Here is a 21693-nt window from a genome sequence, read left to right on the forward strand (position 1 = left end):
ACCAGCACAACCGGTGACGCCCAAGGACTACATGACGGTTCAATAATGTTCTTGGCAAGCATTTTGCGAACTTCTGCGTGAATAACTTGACGCTCAGCTGGGGACACTCGATACGGGCGGCGATGAATAGGAGGGGCATCGCCGGTATTAATGCGATGTTTGACAGCTGTAGTTTGGGCCAAAGGACGATCGTGAAAGTCAAAAATATCGTGGTAGGAAAACAGAACGCGGTAGAGTTCACGAGCGTGCTCGGAGGGCAAGTCGGGGGCAATCATTTTCCGTAAGTCAGCAATGGTACAATTTGTCGACTGCGATGGTAGAGGAGTATCGGGTGAAGTGTCGTCTACTGCAATGGGTGCTACTGAGTGATCCTCGAATGAACAAAGCTGGGCCAGAGACATCCCGCGTGGCAGCACTTGTGTCGTCAAGCCAAAGTTGACCACTGGCAGGCAGACGCAATTCGCCATAATAGATAAAACTGTATGGGGTACTGTGATCCCGTGTGTAAGGAGGACGTCTTGCATAGGAGCCGCGATGTAGTGACCGTCGGGGACTGGTGGGGATGACACTAGGTCAACGTAGGTCAGTGCCGAAGGTGGCAAGCGAACGAAGTCGGCGGAACTGAGGCGACTGGGGTGGGGTTCAGCAGGATCCAGAACAGGCAGGTCAAGGCGGAGAGTACTGGTGGAACAGTCGATGAGAGCAGAATGTGCGGAGAGGAAGTCTAAGCCGAGGATGATGTCGTGGGGACAGTGGGCGATGACTGTGAATAGAACGATTGTTGAGCGATTTTCTTGAGCCGGTTACGAAGGTCAGCGCTCATTACGGACAAATGCGCTCCAGTGTCTATGAGAGCAGACACAGAAACACTGTCGACTTGCACGTCAAGAAGGTTCATATGAGTGGGCAAAGTCAGTAGAGGATTTGGCGGCGTAGGGAGCAATGCAGCGTCACCTCGAGGCGCTGCATCGTCTAGTTTTCCGGCTGGGCGCGGCGTCCGAAGGGAGTCGGCGAGTAGGAACGACGGGGCTGGGGAGAGCGAGATTGTCGTCGTTGGGGCGAAGGCGAACGAGAATAAGGGCGGTTCGTTGCAGGAGAATCGGTGGCGGCATTATCGGAGCGTGCGGCATAGGGACGAGAAAAGCCACCTGAGGGGCGAGAGTAGGCAGTATAAGTAGACCGGATCGGGGAACTCCAGCGACTACGACAGTACCGAGAAATGTGCCCGATTCGATGGCAGTGGAAACAAATAGGCTTGTCGTCAGCAGTGTGCCATTCAGATGGGTTGCGGAAACGTGGTGGGTAAGAAGATGCGGAACGGGGCGAAATCGAAGAAGCCGGGCGGGTATCAGGGCGATGGGCCGAGCAGATGGTGTGAAGACCCATGTTTTCAAACTCCTGGCGGACAACGGCCTGGATCAGTGAGACCGTGACTGCAGATGTGTTGGTGGGACTGGAGTCGAAGGCAGCCGGATAGGTGGCCTCGATCTCACGCCGGACGATCCTGGTGACATCGGCAGTGTTGTTGGGACGAGGAGCGTCGGCACAGGAAGATGTCGCTGGGGTGTTGGGCAGACGGGCAAACTGCTGGTCAATACGTCGGCTTTTGGCGAGTTCCAGGCGGCGGCACTCTTTTATAACAGCATCCACCGTGGCTACGTTGTTGCAAACGAGCAAGTTGAAGGCGTCATCGGCAATGCCTTTGAGGATGTGAGAAACCTTGTCTGACTCAGTCATGTGGGTGTCAACTTTGCGGCACAGAGCCAAGACGTCCTGAATATACGTGACATAGGGCTCTGTTGACGTCTGCACACGGCCGGAAAGCGCCTTCTGCGCGGCAAGTTGGTGACCGTAGGGGTTGCCGAACAAGTCTCGAAGCTGTGTCTTAAGTTAATCCCAACTGGTGAGCTCATCTTCGTGCGTGCGATACCAAACTCGAGGTGTGCCACCGAGGTAAAAGACTACATTGGCGAGCATAATAGTAGGGTCCCACCGGTTATTGCGGCTGACGTGTTCATACAGGCTGATCCAGTCATCGACGTCTTCCCCATCGTGGCCCGAGAATACGCCAGGATCACGGGGAGCGGGGAGAGTGATGTAGGTCGTCGAAGTGGCAGCAGGTGTCGGAGCCGGCGGAGTCGGGTTGTCGTCACCGGGAGCCATGAAGGAAGGCTCGACGTACCGTCCACTGCGAAGCTCCGTGACGAGGTACAGGGAACGTCCACCTCCACCAGATATGTTACGTAGGAAGACGCAGACGAAAAGCTATGTACAAATATATTTACAAGGAAAATACGCTGCGCTTGGCCAAGAGGCGACAGCCCGCGCAAGCTTCTAACCGTCGTCGTCGTCTTCACACTGCTGGCCTTTCGTGATCGCACATATTGTGCCGTAGCAATATGAAAGCGGGCCTTTTTACTGTCCACACGTGCACCAAGCAACTTTTGCAAGTTTGCTCTACAGCACCAGCTCAGTGCCATACGAATAAATTGTGAAAGTCCTTAGGTATATGTACGCCATTAGTGTTAGAAAGCATGCTGTATGCTTTTGTGACCTTTGCATTTTGTGACCTTTGCATATGTGCCAAAGTACCAGATGTGGTTGCATCGACCAAGTGTGCTTCTCTGCTGGCACTCAATTGTCAAAAGAAAGTCCAGGTCTGAACTTGTAAATCTTTTCGCAGTGACAGCTGTGGTGTAATTCACAATGACATGTAATAGATGATATGCAAAACTTGCGAGTGCGCTCCTCCATGCACCTTTGATGCAATCGAGATGGCAGACTCCGTGTGAGAATCGTAATTGAAGTAGTATCAGCAATCAAGTCATTGACATCATTGTTGCCATCATCTGTTCCTTGCACTATCCAAGGTTTCAAAACTAGTTTCTCAGCTTTGCCAGCCTTTCTAGCAGGAACACGGTTAGGGAAAGTTAGCCCTGTGTGAAAGCCTGCTTAGGGACTTTTGCATCTCGTCTATTGCAGGATATGTCAACTGAAGTAATCGGTGAGGGCTACCACATTTAAATAAATGAAAGTAATATCCTAAGCTCGTGTGAACACTGGCATTAATAGAGGACACTGGAAGTAAATTGCATTGTGAAGCAGAGACCCCTCACAAGGTATGGCTATTTTGAGCTAACAGTTGTGTCTAATAAGCATTACATCTCTAGAGTTTTAATTTCAAACAAATGCTGTTTGCCCTTCTCCTCGCGGGCGCCGCATTCCCAGCTGGAGAGTTTATGTATATCGCACAAATGCGCCTACGTACATGGCAGTGCTGTGACGCTGCTCATAGTTGCACGTGATTTTGAGAATTATTAAAGACAACATCAGTTATTTGTTTGATCTATTGCTTCAATAGACGAATTGAAGTTTAGAGAAATAATAAAACCTACAAACTGAATGCCTGCATGTCTTTGTTCCAATTTGTACCGTAGCAAGAGAGATGTACAGTGCAGTCCACTTATTACTATATCAAGAAGAATGAAAAATCCGATCATTTATAATCGATAATGGCTATATCTCGACTGCTGTAAAAAAAAGAAATAAAGCTGCCGAACATACCTTCAGAGCTCCGACAGCAAATTTGACACTTACAATAAAAAATTTCCGTTGTAGAAAGTAGGCTGTGAAAAATCAAATGTTAATTGATACCTCTGAGCAGCATGTCAAGCGTTAGGCGCACTGAAATGGAAATCTGCACTTGCTTTCGTGGAAGTTTCAGGTTCACAACCGCGGTGTGCATCGCGTCCAGCGGCTGCACGAACACCAACGGCTATAATTTAGCGTGCATGAAATCGGTGAGCAACTCTGTCGATGACAGTGCACTTTGCATGAGCATTGGGGCCGGTGGCAAAGGTGGGCCACTGTCAATCTCGTCGTCAATGCTGCTGGTGTCGTTGCCTCCGTCGCACCATGCCTCCATCTGTGTCGTGGCAACGATCGTTCCGTTGGAGATTCTTCGCAGAACGAGGCAGCACTATCTGCACTCGGAAACTTCTCCATCGAAGCACCCCCAATTTAATCGCCAGTAGCGACGTGCTCCCAGAGTTCGCTAATACAGTGAAACCTCGTTATAACGAACAGTTAAAAAGTCGGAAATTAGTTCGCTATATCCATAATTCGTAATATAAAATTTCGTAAAAAATACATGCAAGAGGAGCAAAATTCAATCAGAGAAGGCACAGCAAGTCGAACGATGCTTACTAGGGTCACGTTCATTTATTTACGCAGAAAGAACTGCGTTATCGCGGCCTGCTTCTTGGTATTGATCGCATTCCGTATCACGCCCTGTTCCACAGTTTGCAAACACTCAACAAGGGCAAACCCACTGCCCTCAATAGCACTGCAGTGGCGGCGCAATAAACTCGACACGTTGAATTATCTCGACCTTGGTCTTTAACGTCAGTGCCACTCTTTTTCTCACATTCATCACCATCACAGCATTACGCACACCCGCGCACCGCACTCGACACGACCACCGAAAGAGCTTCCACACAACGCTACGATGGCCACGACGCCACTGCTAGCACTAAAACGCAAAAGCAACATTCGATCACGCCGCTTATGAAGCGGCGCTGTCAGCGGTTGTGAGATGCGGACGATTTCTTTGGCTGTCAACTTTCGATGACGACGTGGCATCTGTGGCGCTGTCAGCGCCTGCGAGGTAGTCCTGAACGTTTGCTGCGCCGCATGACACACTTGTAGTGCAACGAAGCCTGCCACCTGCTATTAAAGTGAGTTACGGCTCGGCGTCGCGAAGTTCGTTATATCCGTTTTATGCCAAACCGCGTTCGCTATAGGAAGTTAAAAATACATGTGTTTAACAAAAATATTTCGGGAGAGTTCGATATATTCAATAATTCGTTATATGCGTGTTCGTTATATCGAGGTTTCACTGTATCAGCAGCAGCCACCGTGTTGATTTCACACATGGGGGGTTTCGCCCTGGCGCACAAAGTCCGCCGTTTCCATTGGATTGGCATGATCACTGCTTCTAGCCTTCATGATCATGGCAGCACTCACGGTTTTCAAAATTGCCGATATCATCGACTGCGCAAGCTCGTACTTTGAGTCTTGCAAAATTTGCAGCTTTGCCCCTAGTGACACAGCTTCGTGCTGATCGCTACTCCTGCGGCGCATTTACGTGCTCACTCAGGAAGATTGTAGAAAATGAGCACAGGTTCTGAGTGCTTCGTGCTTCCTTTTTTTTTTTCTCTGGACGCTCACCAGCGACGCGGACGCGAAGCAGCTGGCACCATATTGTGGGATGCTGCACCAACTTTCAGTGCTCTCCGTGGCTTTTGCAATCTGCGCACTGGTGGTACACACTGCGTGGTAATGGCGGCAGGTATGAACTCGCATAGGCAAACTTTTTGCCGCAGCTCGGTTAAGAGGAACCTAGCAACACGAATTTCACAATTATTCTGCATGGAAAACGCTGCCCAAAAGGCAGAATTTCAATCGTTATATCCAATATGTGGTGAATAACATATCGTTATATACGTTACTTTTTCTCATAGCCCTAATACATAAGCTGATACTCTGAAGTTGACTCATTGTTATAACCGATATATCGTTATATGCGGTATCATTATAAGTGGACTGTACTGTACTTCCATTTCAACTGCTTGTTCCCACATCGTGCAGTTGCTCATGCGAAGAGAGAAACTGTCATTTTCAACCGTGTTCGAGCGTGTGATCTGCCTCAGTGTTGCATAGCACTGATTTATACTGCTAGTAAGGTGTTCTTGTGCACAGTGTGCAAAATCGTATGCTGCGCAAAACGAAATAAACGCAACAGCTCACATGAGAGACCGCCAGCAGAAGTGTGCCGCGCAGCAAGAAAGCAAGAAAAAAAGTCTCGGTTTTGTCCGAAAGGCGAAGCATTGATTGCAATAACAAATTAGTGGACAGCTATAGGAAGTAAGGATAGTAATTTTATCATCCGTATAAACACGTCAACATAGCCATACTAACTAAATTAACAAGCATGGTGTCACGCGCACACAAGCCAACATGAACACATTTCACTTGATGACCGCGAAAACTCGCTATCAAAACACTAAAGTGAGGATATGTGGCAGTAGCAGCGAGTGATTTGACCTACGTGCAGCCACTTACATCAACGCAAGTACGCCACAAAAACAGCGCAGTGCACATTCTGTACCTTTCGCAGATGGCTTTCAAGATACAGCGGCCCGGCCAAGCATGCGCATCTGCCCGGTGTATAACTTCCCCTTTTCCCTACCCTCCCCCGAAGCCTTGCGCACTAGAAGTTGGAAGATTGAGCCACGATCACTGGCTCATCCTCGCACACTTTCACTTGCACATACAGCATACAATGAGCGGCGACAAAAAGGCAGGGCCTGTGACATATGCGTCACGTGATCTTCCTACTTGGGTGTGGGAGAACACCGGGAAGGAATTTTGCTTGCACAGGCTAGCAGGGGACAGGTTGAAAGAATGTTATGTTGGCGGTGACACTCGCCTCCTGAAAGCATTGGTTCACAGCACTGAAATATTTCTACCTCGTCTATTAAGCCCAGCATGCATGGAGCGCACTTTCATGGTGAACTTCACCCGGCATAAATAGCCGTGGCAGGATGCCGCCGATGGTTTGCTGGCATCGCTTACATTCAGTGAAAAACAGGTGTACGTTGTCCCGTGATTGCCATGTATCTGTCGGTGCTTCCCGAATATAGGAATGTGTTTTTGGATAAAAGGAAAAAAAGTAAATATGCTTTTATTGTATTATTTGTTGTTAATGACTAAACAACTTGGCACAGAGTTTCATAGAGGCGCTTACAAATGATTTCCACAATCCTTATTGAGCTGTGTAAGTATTTTAGCGGGTTGGCTTTGCGCCGCCTGGCTACATTGAGCGGTGGCACCGCGGATATGGTGGCTAGAAGGGGGAGGTGATGCCAGCGCCGGCATGTCCGCCGAGAAAGCGCGATCCTCTCATTCATGCGCTGCCGCAAAGGCCGCGATGGCGCTGCAATTACTTGGCAATGCAGTCACGCGGTTGCGCGCGTGTGCAGCTTCCTGCGGTGTCTGGCCACCGCGACAGCGTTCCTGTTTCTTCGCGGCTGCCAAAGTGTTCTCTCGTTTATGGCAATATGTGTTTCGCTGCTGACGTGTTAATGTGAGTGCCGGACTTCGCCGAACAGATGAATTCCAACGCAAAATCGCGAGGCAGCGTCACTGCTTCGCCCCTGGCTGCACGTCCGGCTATGTGTCGTCGAGGCAGCAGGGAGGGTGCTCTAAACTTGGGAGGGTGCTCTAAGTTACATATTTCTTCAAGGTCGAACGTCTTAATCTTTTATTTAGTGGAAAGTGATATCCTTGCCTCCCCATTTCTTAGTGGGTGTTCAATGTTTAATGTTTTTCTTTCAGATATACACAGAAGCATGTGTAAATGTGATATCTTGTATTTTGAATTACCCTGAATGTATGATGTGCAGTGCTTTGCTGTTACTACGATGTGAAATAAATTTTTGCTATGCTTTGTATTACCTGTTCTGAACCCCATTCACAATTTTTAGGAGTAAGCTGACGCTTCATATTGCTGAAACTTAAGGAGTGGAAGACGCCCTGAGGCAATAAACAATGTTATTAAAAAAATGCAATCGCACGGACCCGAAACATATTTCCATCCTAATTCTTCTGGTCTGTGTCTCCTACTGTCATCATGCACTATCTTGACCACACGGGACTCATTCGGGCCCTTCAATTCCTGAAACTGAAAAGATTCGCGAATAACGCTTTAGATACGCAGATGTGTTACGCAGCAAATGTATTGCAGAGCAACCACTCGATTTTAATGGTTTTGTTTGTGGGGTTTCACGTGCCAAAGTGACTCAGGCTATGAGAGATGCCGTAGTGTAGGCATGAAGGACTCTGTAAATTTCGATCACCTGGGGTTCTTTGACGTGTACTAACATCGCACAGCAAACGGGCGCCTTGTTTTTCGCCTCCATCGAAAAGCGGCCGCCGCGGCCAGGATGCCATCCCTCATCCTTGGGAACAACAATCGGGTGCCCTAACCTCTGCACCACCACGGCTTAAAATTGCATTCTGTCAGCCGTAGTCACGTTCGACTAGCGTTTAATGAGCTAAACCATTGCTTGCAACAACATCACTGAAAGGCCGACGCGTTGCGTGCACGGCAGGCCTGCGTCCTTGCATATGCTCAAAGCCAGCGGCGCGTACCATGCATCGCATTACGGCCAACAGTGCCACCTACGCCCAGCTTGAAATGGAGGAGCGGCTTTCATCCGCTGTTGGTGTCACCTCTTCCTTCTAGCCACCATACCACGGAGCACAGGCGTTGTAAAGGTTTTGTGGTTCTCCTACCGCGACGTTAGCTTACTTCATGAAAAAACACATTGTAGTTTTTCATGTTTACTTCAGTTTGAGTTACTATTTTAAAGCCCCCCTCCAACAACAAATGTTTAGCAGTGCAGCCAGAGAGGACAGAATTATCTATATTTTGCATGAAATGGGCCTGTCAGCAGCTCTCGTCGATGCCTCAGGCATACCATGCTCTGCCTGGGCCCCCCACAGATGCAAACAGCAAGATCAAGCATGGTTGGCTTCTAACTATAATCTGAAGTCACTCTTTTCTGTCAAGGCACTCTAGCATAAGGGTTGTATGGTTGTAGTAGAGCAGCGGTGATTTCTGACTGAAGAAGCACAAAACCAAACTTTACGAGCGCACGTGTCAACAGCGATAAGGAAAAAAAAAGACAGCTTCAAGTGCTGCGAACGAGAAACTGTTTCGTCCCCTATACCCGTACCCATATGGGCGCCACCACACGCACAAAAAAGGCAATGATAAGAAAAGCAGTACAATGCACACACTATTTTGCACCATGGAATCTTCGATCAGGTTGGAATTGGTGCTTCAGTGATGGAAGATTAGCTGTCGTTTTATTGAAGGGGAACGAAAGTCACCCTGCTGCTGGCTCGAGTAAAAAAGGAATTGTAACGAATTGTCTTTGACGCCGTGTCGTCAGCTGGAGGAGTTGCCTGTGTACAGTCAACGACCGACTTTCCGGACAGGTCATTTTTGTGAAATGCCATAATGCGGACGATTTCGCGGCACCACCATGTGCCCCATAGAGTTAATGTATAAGAACGTCTAATTTCAGACGCAAGAATCCTTTGCTGTCTGATTTCCCGGACTTTTTGCCATGACGGCAGGTCCGCAACGGCATTAACCAAAACCAGCACAAGGGTTTGGTTATATCACCGCCTCGAACCAGCGCTCTGGCACGCTGATCCGCTGGCCGCCATAGCCACCACCGCGGAAACGCGAGGCCTACCTGCTTCGACGTTCGTTATTAAGGTTCTCGCCGTTCGGTGTTGTGTTTTTCTTTTTCATTGAAAGAATTCACCGCTGTCAGCAATGGCACCGACTCCGCCTCTGTAATCCTCGCAATTGGCTTCGAAGCTTGGAAAGCATAACGCAATGCATAATGCGGGTTCCCGAAAGGCAGCTTCGCCTCTGCACAGCGATGTTACGCGGGGAAGCGAACGTGAAGTATTGAGGTGCAGCTTAACAAGGGTAGTAAGGGGCAATTGTCACGGGACACCGTACATATTGCATAATTATACACGCGTGAAAACGCCATCTTCTCTCACAGTACGAGCACCTATATGCCTAATAAATGAAATGGCAGGCCTTCGGAGCTTTTTCGGACGTGCCTGTGAGGATTTGAGCCCTTAAGGGTAGTAAAAGACATGCATTCATTTTTTCGAACTGCCCGATTTGATTTTTTAGACGTGCGAAAAATCGGAGTACGAAAAATCGGACATTGACTGTACAACTGACCCAGAGGATGCTTCAAATGATCTATGAAGCGAACGCGCGGCGGAACGAGGACAGGAACAGAAATGACCGTCATATTGAGGAATGATTGGGAAAGAAACTGTGCCACCTTGTCTTTGAAGGCGCTTAAGCTCAAAAAGCAGTGTTCGCTGACGCAAAGATGTAGGTGACTCTCGTCCAAACCAAAATAAACTCTTGAAAGCAGTAAAACACAAAACGGAGGCATTGTGCGTGGGCTTAAGAGTATGTGAGGACAGTTGAGGTTGACTTTTCAACTGCTGAAAAAATTTCACTTGTGAAAAAGCTCAGGCCTAATACCAATGTTCTTGCGATCACTTGATAGAAATAGCTCATTTTTGAAAAATATTTGCTTCTGTGTGCATTTTTTTTGTATTTGAAAATGTTCCAACTCGATTTACAATGGTTTTATCATTTTTCTTTTTCGAGGGTATTTCATTTGCTCTGCATTTTACTATCCTCTACCTTCAGTTTTCTATTTTGAATAAAATAAGCACTACTCCTTACTATTAAAACTGTATGAATTTTTTTTTTAATGCTTGCTTGAGTGTGTCAGCATCGGCGATGTGGTGTCAGCCTGTCTTGACATTAAATAAAGTTCTGTGTTGCTCAGGGAAAACCTGGAAAACTCAGGGAACTTGAAAATGTCAACTTGGTAGACACCCTGGTTTGTAGATGAAAAATAATTTACACAAATTTGTATTCTTATTTTCATGCTCTCAAACATTCAATATTTGGCTGTAATGATCAACAGCTGTAATGATCAACCTTTTCGCGCGCAGAGAGCCCCAAAGTGTGCCGCGAAACTAGCCCAAACGCCACCATTCCCTCGCTACAACATGGCCGCGCGACTGAGGCTCTGATGGAAAAGGCAAAATGCGCAAAAACCAAGCAGCTTACAGAAGTCTGAGGGAGATCGGGCGCTGCGATGCCTGGTGAGGGCGTGAGGCGCTTCTGCCACTTCTGACAGTGATTTTCGCTGGGCGGAGTTTTTCTGATTGGATCGGGTAGGAGGCGGGAATAAAATTTATAGACACTGAGGGGAAAGTTCGCCACTGGGCAAATTTCGTCACTCGGACGCCAGTTTTCCGCTTCATGTATCTCGGGCTTAATCAACGAATTTGAAAAATTCTTGGGTAGAACACTTCCCAGAGGGCACATAACTTCTAGCATGCAGTAAAAGCTTGTTAATTCGAATTCTGTGGGGATGCTACAAAAATTTGGATTGCACAACATTCATACTAATGAAAGTTGAAGTAAAAAATTGCTCGGTGCACACACGCTACGTCATGTTGGTGTGAACAGCATTTATAGTTTGAAGCAGTGGCACAACCAACATAACGTGACATAGTCCGACATGCCGACGTTATGATGGCTCTTGCTCCATCTGTGTGTTCATCACACCGATGTGCCGACCCACAATGCATGGCACAGAGAAAAAGAAAAGTGTTGCAGTTTTCCCGAAAGGTGAAGCATCTATTGTGATAGCAAATTAATAGATAGCTTGCGAGGTAAGAATAGTAGTTTGTTCGACCGTATAAACATGTAAACATTCGCTTACTAAATAAATTAACAAGTGTGGTGTGATGCGTGCACAGGTAAACATGAGCACATCTCGCTTGATGACCACGGAAACTCGCAGAAAAATGCTGGAGTGAGGAATTGTGGCAGCAGCAGCAAGCCAATTGGTCTTCATACATCTCTCGCTTCAACGCAAATGAAACGTAGGAAGCACAGTGCATACGAAGCTACTAACACTACATGAACTCTGCAAACATCGCAGATCGTTTTAAAGTGAGGCCCACATGGGCACGCACCTTGGCCCCTTTGGCCATGTCGCAGATTGCTTTCAAGATACAGTGCCCACACGGCCATGCCGTAAGCTGCAGATAGAGGAGGTACTGGCTGCAGCTGCTGGAGAACTTCACCCCCGTGCTTCGCGATTGATGAGAGAGTGTGCACTTCCGACCCACCTTCCTTGCTCACTCGTGCAAATGAGATTGAGCTGTGTTCACTGGCTCACCCTCGCAAGCTTTCTCTTCCACATACAGCATATGGTGCATGACGATGATTTTATCGCCCTTGGACTTTATACCGAACGTCACGGTGACGCCGATGGCAGAAATGTGCCTGGAGTGTCCATATATTTGCTATCGCAATAAAAGGTGCCCACGCTGCTTTGCAGAAAGTCGTAGACAGCCATTCAAAGTGTTCGAAGTGGCGCTCGTGTTGGAGATTGTTCTGTGCATTCTCCAAAGACAGCAGCCGACAGCGCGTGCGTCGAAATCTAAAGGGGATGGCATTTCGGCTGGCGCAGTGCAAGCGACCTAGCGTGACTGGCCACAAGCCATGCACACCGAAAATGTTCGACTACAAACATGCCTTTGCCCTGCTGACGTTTGCCACAAGAACAAAAGCTGCACTCTAAAAATGTACTTGTGAAATGCACTACAACCTGCTGCAATGTTGGTCTCCGTTGTACTTTCACAGCTGTACCGGCTGCACGCTGCTGAGCTCCATTGTACATATAGGTGACATCCAAACATGTATTGCGGTGATGCTTTCCTTTCAGTAATAGCCACGAATATCAAAGGCTATGCTTTTTGGTAATGCAAGCGCCAATAAATGTCACGGCCGCCATGTTTAAGACATTACCTGGTGCCACTTCTCAGCAGAACATCTCGTAAAGAAGGAGCATAGCCTTCAAGATGTAACATGAAAAAAGAAAGAAAGAAAAAACTCGCAACGCCACATCCACGTTTTTATTTTGAAGGTCTTAAGAGAGGGAGAACCCTGGAGGACAGAGAGAACCTACTTGCAACAGGCCAAACAAACAACAACAACAGTCAGGCCTAAACAAAGGGCTGCAGTTTGAAAGAGCAAACCTGCGTGACCCACACGGCACACTAGCACTCTCCCCATACATGATGACGCATAGTTTGAATTATTGGTGGTGGTGTGGATTTCAGTGTGAAATATCGCACAGTGTGTTACATATTGCTTTCAATACATTGTTGGACGGATCGCAGCAGCCCTTTGAATTATCTGAAATTTCAAATTAACGAGTTTTTACTGTATAACCAAAATTTGCTATGTGGCCTGGTGAGTGGCCCTTTAATAGTATCCTGTCTTTTGAATACTCTGACATATTATCTTGTTCCTCTTGTCTCTCACAGGATTTGACAGAGTGGCGGAGCAACCCATGCCACATTCGTCCAGAAGAATATTTCAATGCCAAAGTGGATCTGGGAGGCCGAGATATTGGGCGACCCCGAGAGGCAACTGTACGCACCCAGAAGTTCCGTGCCAATCTCTGGCTCTGTGAGGACTATCCGCTGTCTTTACCCCAGCAGGTCAGTTGGTTCCCTGTTTCTTTTGTAATAATTTGTGTCGTGTCGCTACCTCTGGTCAGGCAGTAGCTGCGCATTTTGTCTTGCGATTCTCTCTTTTGTCAATGGTTGTAGCATGTGTGATTTTTTTTAAAGCCCTCTGAGTACAAAAGACAAATTGAATTTGTCTGCAGTTTATTTGGCAAAAGCTTCCATGCAAAAATCTTGCCTTTTCGCTAATTCTGTCGCATGCAATTAACAGTAGTAATGAGGCTCTCCTGTACGTTGCATTTCAGCATGTTGAGCAACTCTTCTGTTTCATGTTGTTGGGGGTATCATTTTGCCGGAAAGCTGGCACGCTTTCACTGTGACACTGTTGACACCGTATATCGGGCCTCTATCATATAAATGCTGTTGTTGTCTTTGTCTTTGTCTTGCTCCACACATTGTGTTTATTATGCTTTTTCTTTTATTGCTGCTATATACCATATTTACTTGAATCTAGCATGTACGTTTTCTACAATAGAACCGGTCCAAAAATTTTATGTGTGTTAGGATCAAGTACAACCCAATGTAAAGGTCAACCCAAGGTGAAGTACAAGGTCACATACAACCCAAGGTCAAGTTAAAGGGACACTAAAGGCAAATATTAAGTCATGTTAAAGGGACAGCTTAGTGCTTGAGAATCTCTAACGTAATATTATCGCGAACAGAGTCTTAATAATCGAGAAATCGAGGTAAATGCAGGACATGGTTAGAGACTCCCCTGGGACATTCAAGCACTTGTCCGATGATGAAAGCACTCCTCAGTTAAATTCTGTCACTAGTACTCAACCACTCGTTGCAAGAAACGTCCTTGTATTATAAAAAGAAATAAAATGCTACTTGTCCAGCTCTATTTCATTTTTTAGAAAAAGGAACTCATTGAAATTGCTCTTGAAAACGACTCAAGCAATCTTAAGGTTTCTTTTTCGGTTGACTTCACGTTGCAGGCACGTATCCAGGCGGGGGGCCCGAGTGGGCCCGGCCCCCCCCCCCCCCCCCCCGAAATCAAGTGGCATAACCCCCCCTCCCCACCCACGCCACCACTCCTCACACATTCCTAAAGCGCCGCCAGATCAATGTTGAAACTTGGCAGCTATTAATCGGTCAGCATTATGCTGCCTTTTTCACCCCTTTAGATGGCGGTAGTTATCGGCATCTCTTGTAATGTGAAGGACAGTTTTCTCATAGATACCGCACCCGTGCGATTAACTCGAGATGCGTTCAGTTGTCACCATCTATTCAACCGTCATGCGCATAGCCGTTGCTTTTGTTAGTTCAACCTTCTTTGTTTAGGCTGATCCTGGGACCAGGAAAGGCATGCAGCTGTTACTGAGTTGGTCTGTACTCTCGTGGAACGAGTTGCGGCCGGAGAAAACGCCAATTGCGTTTAACTTTTCCCTTTGCTTCATTATTTCCTTGAGTCACGGCTCGCCGCGAAGCTGGCAGATGCCCGCAACCATATACACGTGATATGGGTTAGATAAGGTGGGAAATAAAGTAATGTGAAAGAGCATCCATAATGAAACCCTTGCAATAACCCTTTAACCCATAAGCAAGATGACTGTCGCCCGTTACCTCGTCTGTTTTTCCCTAATTGTATAGCGCTTTTCGTGCAAAATTGGCAACTGGAAACAAAAATCACGAGGAGTTGAGAAATTAAGCGATCTACTAAGGGAGAGAGCCAAGGCAACAACCAAACTGCAAGGAAAATCGAATAATAAAAAAAGTTCACCGTTGTTTATGAGAATATAGAATATTTATGGATCAACATCTTCTTATTTAAAAAGGAAGTAGAGAAAACGCTGCCGGAAGTGGAGAACAATTACTTGATTTGAATGACGCTTCTACAGTTATCGGTCGAACCACCTCACGTAGCCACTTCTCTCCTGGGCTTAGGTGGGTGTTTATCTAACCTTTCGCGGTGAGGGCAGTACATCTAGAATCGCAGAGTCCTGTGCTCTACGCGGTTATAAAGGGAAAATGAGACATCCACCTGTTCGTAGCAATTGCTACAAAGGAAACCCATACGGGTTCCTCGAAAGAAAAGCCTCGGAGTTTAAGAAAAATTCGTCCTGGTCCGGGACTCGAACCCGGGACCACCACCTTTCCGGGGCAGCCACTCTACCAGCTGAGCTAACCAGGCGGCTAGCATGGCAGCGCGAAGTCGAATTTGTCGACGACACACGAAGCAAAGGCAAGTGTTTGACGTAGCAGTTCTGCGGAAGCCCGCAAGGTGGAGAGAAGGAATTATAAAGGGAAAATCAGACATCCACCTGTTCGTAGCAATTGTTACAAAGGAAACCCATACGGGTTCCTCGAAAGAAAAGCCTCAGAGTTGAAGAAAAATTCGTCCTAGTCCGGGACTCGAACCCGGGACCAAAGTCGGATTTTCCCTTTATAATGACTTCTCTCCACCTTGCCGGCTTCCGCCAAGCTCTACGCGGTTGTGTGGGACTGGCAGCCGCACAGCGTTACGCAATTCGCGGAACTGTCAAAACTGATCAACAAGGTGAAAATAACTGATATTCGAAACTATTACATGAGAAAGACTGAAGAAGCTGTAAAAAATGAACGCAGTCTGAAATCAGTAAAAAAGAAACCTGGCTTGGGACAAACCATGATGTATACATTAACAGATAATATCATCAGCAGTCTCGAAGATATAGTAAAAGCAGCGGGAAAATTCTAAGCTGACCTGTATACAGTACTCTGAAGAGACACGATACCTCGCTTAGAAACAGTAATGAACAGGATACAGTAACTCTCCTATAACTAGTGATGAGGTCAGAAGGGCCCTGCAAGAAATGAAATGATGAAGAGTGGGAGGAGAAGGCGGAATAACAGTCGATTTAATCAAAGATGGAGGAGACATAACGCTTGGAAAACTGTCGACTGCAAGGGTCCCAGAAAACTGGAAGAATGCAGACATTATGCTAATCCACAAAAAAGGAGACGTTAAAGAATTGAAAAATTATAGGACCATTAGCTTGCTCCTAGTATTATATAAAATATTTAGCAAAATAATCTCCAATAGAATAAGGGCAACACTGGATTTTGTCAACCAAGGGAACAGGCTGGCTTCAGGAAGAGATACTTTACAATGGCATCACATCTATGTCATCACTCAGGTTATCGCGAAATCCGCAGAGTACAATAAGCCTCTCTACGTGGCTTATATAGATTACAAAAAGGCATTTGATTCAGTAGAGATACCAGCAGTCATAGAGGCACGGCGTAATCAAGGAGTACAGAATGCTCACGTAAAAAGCTTGGAAAATATTGCTCCATGCGTGTGGTATTTGTTTCTTTGAACGAGGCCTGTGGGCGCCATCACTACAGAAAAGAGGAGGAAGAACGAACTGGGCTCGCGCTGTGAATCTAACCGGTCAGCGCTGCAACCGTTGTTGTAAATATAATCTGTAAATAGTTTCTCGTCCAACTGACTCGTCCTTCGCGTAAGAATATCTACAGAGGTTCTACAGCTACCTTAATTCTACACAAGAAAAGCAGGGAAATACCTATAGAGAAAGGGGTCAGACAGGGAGACACAATTTCTCCAAAGCTGTTCACTGCGTGCTTAGAAGAATTCAAGCTAATAAACTGGGAAGGCTTAGGAGTAAAGATCGACGGCAAATATCTCGGCAACCTTCGGTTTGCCGATGACATTGTTCTATTCAACAACAATGCAGACGAGTTACAACAAATCATTGGAGACCTTAACTGAGAGAGTGTATGAGTGGGGTTGAATATTAATATGCAGAAGGCGAAGATAATGATAAATAGTCAGGCAAAGGAACAAGACATCAGGATCGCCAGTCGGCCACTGGAGACTGTGAAGGAGTTCGTTTACCTAGGTCAATTAATCACAGGGAACCCTGATCATAAGAAGGAAATTCACAGAAGAATAAAAATAGGTTGGATCGCATACGGCAGACATTGCCAGCTCCTGACTGGAAGCTTACCCTTATTATTGAAAAGTAAGGTGTGCACTCAGTGCATTTTGCCAGTGCTGACATATGGGGCAGCGACTTGAGATCAAGTAAAGAACCGCGCAAAGAGCGATCGAACGAAGATTGCTAGGCATAACGTTAAGAGAAAGAAAGAGAGTGGTTTGGATCAGAGAGCGAACGGCTATAGACGATATTCTAATTGACATCAAGAGGAAAAATGTAGCTGGGCAGGTCATGTAATGCGCCGGTTAGATAACCGTTGGACCATTAAGGTTAGAATGGGTACCAAGAGAAGGGAAGCACAATAGAAGATGGCAGAAAACTAGAGATGGTGCGATGAAATTAGGAAATTCGCGGGTGCTAGTTGGAATCGGTTGGCAGCAGGACAGGGGTAATTGGAGATCGCCTCCGTCCTGCAGTGGACATAAAACAGGCTGATGATGATGATGATGTAGGTGGTGGGCCCCCCCTCCCGAAAAAATATCCTGGGTACATGCCTGTCACGTAGTGCTGCGCTGGTTTTGCTGGTTCGCGAAACTCGAACAAACTGCAAGTAGCAGAGAATTCAACTTCCGCGTAATGTCGCGGGATGCCCGAACGGTCTACGCCACTTGACCAAAAAGCAGCTGCAGTGGCAAATCCCCCACTCTGTCTTAGCTTGGTAGCGCCGTCTGTCGGGCAGGGTTTTACTCATCAACGGCAGCACAGAGTAGTGATGGCATATGCAACGTCACCACTCCGCCGGTTTGCTGGTGGGAGATATGAATTTTGAAAAATAAGCATTCGGACCCTTCAGATGCAATTTTTTCATAAACTAAGTCTTTTCTTGGTACGAAGCAAGCGTTGCAATGTTTCTGGAATGGTGTTTAAGCAATCCACGTCGACTTAGTATTTGCCTTTAGTGTCCCTTTAAGGCACGGGCTTCAAGTTAAGATTCATTTTTTTTAATATGGGGGTTAGTTTCACAGTGAATCAGGTTGCAGAAACCTACATCTTGTTAAACTGCATTCCTAGTATATTTACTTTACTTTATATCACCTGTTACGCCCAACACTTTTTTTTTCTCATGATGTCTGTTTTGTTACCTTTTTTTATTTCTGTGCTATTGTATACTGATATGTGTAATTAGCTTGCCTCAACTGATTCCTCATTGAACCCCTTTCTCCATTGCTAAGTAACAGTGTGGCTCTTTCCTGTGCAAGAGACATTTGCACCCGTGTGCTTTTTGAAAGCCACTTGATGGTTTCTGTGTTTCTGGTTTTCCAGATTCTTCCAATTGTAGATCTCATGTCGATCAACAGCACGCACTTCGCCAGGCTACGGGACTTCATCACCCTCCAACTCCCTGCGGGCTTCCCGGTCAAAATTGGTACGGCTGCTCTGGTTGGCTCACTCTGTCATTTACATATGCTCAGTGAGCATCCAAGTTGCGACAGAGATATTATCGTGTGCCTGTTCTTATCTGCCATTACATGCTGCTAGTGTTTGTCTCAAATGTTTCTCTTTTGACACTGTGAGGTCTCAGATGTGCTGTTGGGACAAAGGAACGACAACACAATACAGTGAAACCTCGTTAAACCATAGTTGGCCAGAGCTTGAAAAAGTATGCGAAAAACAGTAGTACTGCTTAACCAAAATATCATGAGATCACCCACTTACCTGTAAGGAACGGGACTCAGAGAGAGTGCGATGAAAGGGAAAAAATGTGCAGTATTTATCCACTTCGCACGACAAGGTCTGTTATTTTCATATGATGCCGCGGAGGCCTAGCAGCGACGACAGTGGCCTCAAACTTAGTGGAGCTACGAGCCAGCTTTTCAGCCAGCCTCCTCTTCTCAGCAAACACTTGTATGGCAGATTCCTCGTTGGTGGCGTATATTCTCCGTGCACGGGCGCGGTAGCTCTGCAGAAGTCGCGGGGCGCCTTTTTCATTGCGAGTGTCTGTTCTCATTGAAATGAGCTGACGTAATGCGCAGCTTGTGCCACTGTCGAGCCTGAATAGCCCGTTCTGTTGCTTTCCGTGTCGTCCTCGTCACTGTTGTTAGGCGACACTTCGGTAGCAGATGGAACGATAGCAAAAAGCCTAACCTGGTAGCTGACATCTTGTCGCGGTTGCAGCAGGGCTGCCGAGCAACTTCTTCACATTCCAAGTGCCACACACCATAGTCAATGGTAGATCTCTGTCGCGTGTCCGTGCTGATTTCTTCATGCCGTCTTCGATAGCACGAACAATGTCCAATTTTTCTTGTATGCTGAGCACCCTGCGTTTTTTATCTGAGCTTCGGCATTATCCAAGTCCTTGCTTGCACGACGCTGAAATGATGTCGATGCTGATGTGGCTTCATGCACTTGGAGGCCGTTGTTCCGATCTCTGAGGCCTGTTCTGACGGGCCGCCCGATGGGGACGACGCATCACCGTGGCGACAAAAAGTGGAAACACTACGTGTTAATTGATACATACGCAATAAGCTAGTACGGTTTATGCAGATACAAAAGGCAGTTCAGCCAAGGATTTGACATTACTACTCTTAAAACGAAACTACTGTTTAAGTGCGTACAGTTTAATGAGGTTTTACTGTAGCGGGAACAAGCAAAAGGGCATTTATTGCGCTTTCTATACACCAATGTCGGCTAGCCGAATTGCAATCAATGAATGATGCCAATGGGCGCTAACAAAATTGAGGAAGTCGAACTCACTGTGACAGGATGTCGAGTGAATATGTTTGCCCCAAGTTGGACACCAACACCTAATCATCTGCGTGTACAGTCATGCAAACGGTAATGCCTTCGAACGATCGTGTTCGTCCATTCCAATGCTGTACTTCAAAGTCTCTCTCATGATGTGCCCAAGAAGCGAGCCGATGGGCAAATGAAACATCTGCATGGGCTGTTGACTCCAAGCCAAAGAGCAAAAGGCCTTTTATGTTTGAGTAACCCCGCCGTTAGATGGCATTTGCAGTGCAACATGCGCGCCTTCTCTCATACTACTCTAAAACTATACTGACTGGAAACAGCACACAACTATGCGGGGAAGCCTGATTACAGGAGGCACAATATCCGTGCTGGGAAAACAACATCAGGGGACGGGTACAAGTCCAGCGTCCCCGCAACACACACACACACTCGCGCTCATACAGGAACATTATTAAAACATACTGGCACTGTTAATCTTTAAATGAGGTGAAAATTGTATGCTCAGGCCTCGTTATAACAAAACACGATATAACGAAATAATGGATAAACAGAGTAAATTAATTTCTCTTGAGATCCATGTATTTAAAACCTTGTTTTACCGAAGTGAAATTGTCCTGCCAAAGGATGCCATTAAACCTCAATGCAACGAACTTCAGTATAACAAAATTCTAGATATAATGACGTATCTAACTTTTCATAACCTCTTGTCCGTAGAACACTGTGTATTTAAAACCTCAGTATAATGAAGGGGGTTTGTAATTGTATGTGATTTTAATATAATGAAATTTCACTGCCGCCGCAAATGAATGCCGAGACAATAAATGCAAACTTCCGCGGGTGCGGATGATGAGATCATTAAATCATAAGTGGCTGCTTGGGGTGCTTGCTAACGCACCTCTCAAATCGCCCGATGCGCAACAATAGCGACTGCCAAAGTAGAGCTGCATCATGTTCCGTATGATGTACAAGTGCGATAAGATCTTATCACGTCTCGCGCACTGTGTGCTTTAGATGCGAGTGAAAGTGTGCGAGGGTGAGATAAGAAAGATGGTGGCTACATGAGTGCCACCTTGCTGCGTGAGAAAAGGGAAAGAGGGGGAGGGTAGCGAGCTTGCTGAACATGATCAAGCACTGTGAGGGGGCAGGGGCGAAGTGGGAGGTAAGTTGGCGCACATCTCAATTTCTGGCGTGCATCTCGACTGTGGCTGTGCTTGACTGTAAGCACGGCTGAGTGTGTATGCAGCTGCGCACCCTGCTTTGGAGATAATCTGCCACATGTGCAAAAAGTGGGCATGCCAAGATGGCGTGGCACCGTGTAAGCTGTCTTACCACACGTTTAGTATTGGAGGTTGCATAATCTCGAGTTTCAGCGACCCGTTGGAGCAAGAGGCAGACGGGGAGCATTCACTCCCCACCGCCGGCACTTTTCCTGATAGTGGCGTCCAAGTGCGGGTGACGCTATTAGCCACGGCGGCGGAGTACACGCGAAAGCGTGGCTGGTTTCGCTTAATTTATAGTGCCGAGAAGATATAATTGATGCGCATGGCGTGAAACTGTATCATCTGTTGCCGACTCCCAAATTGATCAAAATGAATTGTTTTCAAATTAAAATTCACCTTTTTCAATTGCCCGATAATTTGTAAAATTCTGCGGCCCCTTTCCGTGTAGGAAAAATCGATTGGCGACTGTACTTATTTACATAAAAGGTCGAATTTCAATACAACAAAATTTCAATATAACAAAGCGAATTGCCAATTTGACCGCCTTGTTATATCGGGGCTTAACTGTATAACGAACTAGATTCGTCTCTGAAATCACAAGA

The 21693-nt window shown here is 46.6% G+C and overlaps 1 protein-coding gene across 3 annotated transcripts in view; it reads left to right on the top strand.

The window, feature by feature from the left end:
• Positions 1-21693, top strand: part of LOC135918897 (ankyrin repeat domain-containing protein 13D) — an 88676-nt gene that overhangs the window by 37541 nt on the left and 29442 nt on the right. For all 3 annotated transcript variants that reach the window (XR_010569821.1, XM_065452582.2, XM_065452583.2), the window contains 2 exons: positions 13030-13206; positions 18444-18546. Coding sequence is in view for 2 of the 3 variants with exons in the window: in XM_065452582.2 (XP_065308654.1) it covers positions 13030-13206; positions 18444-18546 (280 nt within the window). In the remaining variant the exon portion in view is untranslated. The remainder of the gene's footprint in view (positions 1-13029; positions 13207-18443; positions 18547-21693) is intronic.

The sequence above is a fragment of the Dermacentor albipictus genome, chromosome 2 (assembly GCF_038994185.2).
Source record: "Dermacentor albipictus isolate Rhodes 1998 colony chromosome 2, USDA_Dalb.pri_finalv2, whole genome shotgun sequence".
Taxonomy (NCBI): Eukaryota; Metazoa; Arthropoda; class Arachnida; order Ixodida; family Ixodidae; genus Dermacentor; species Dermacentor albipictus.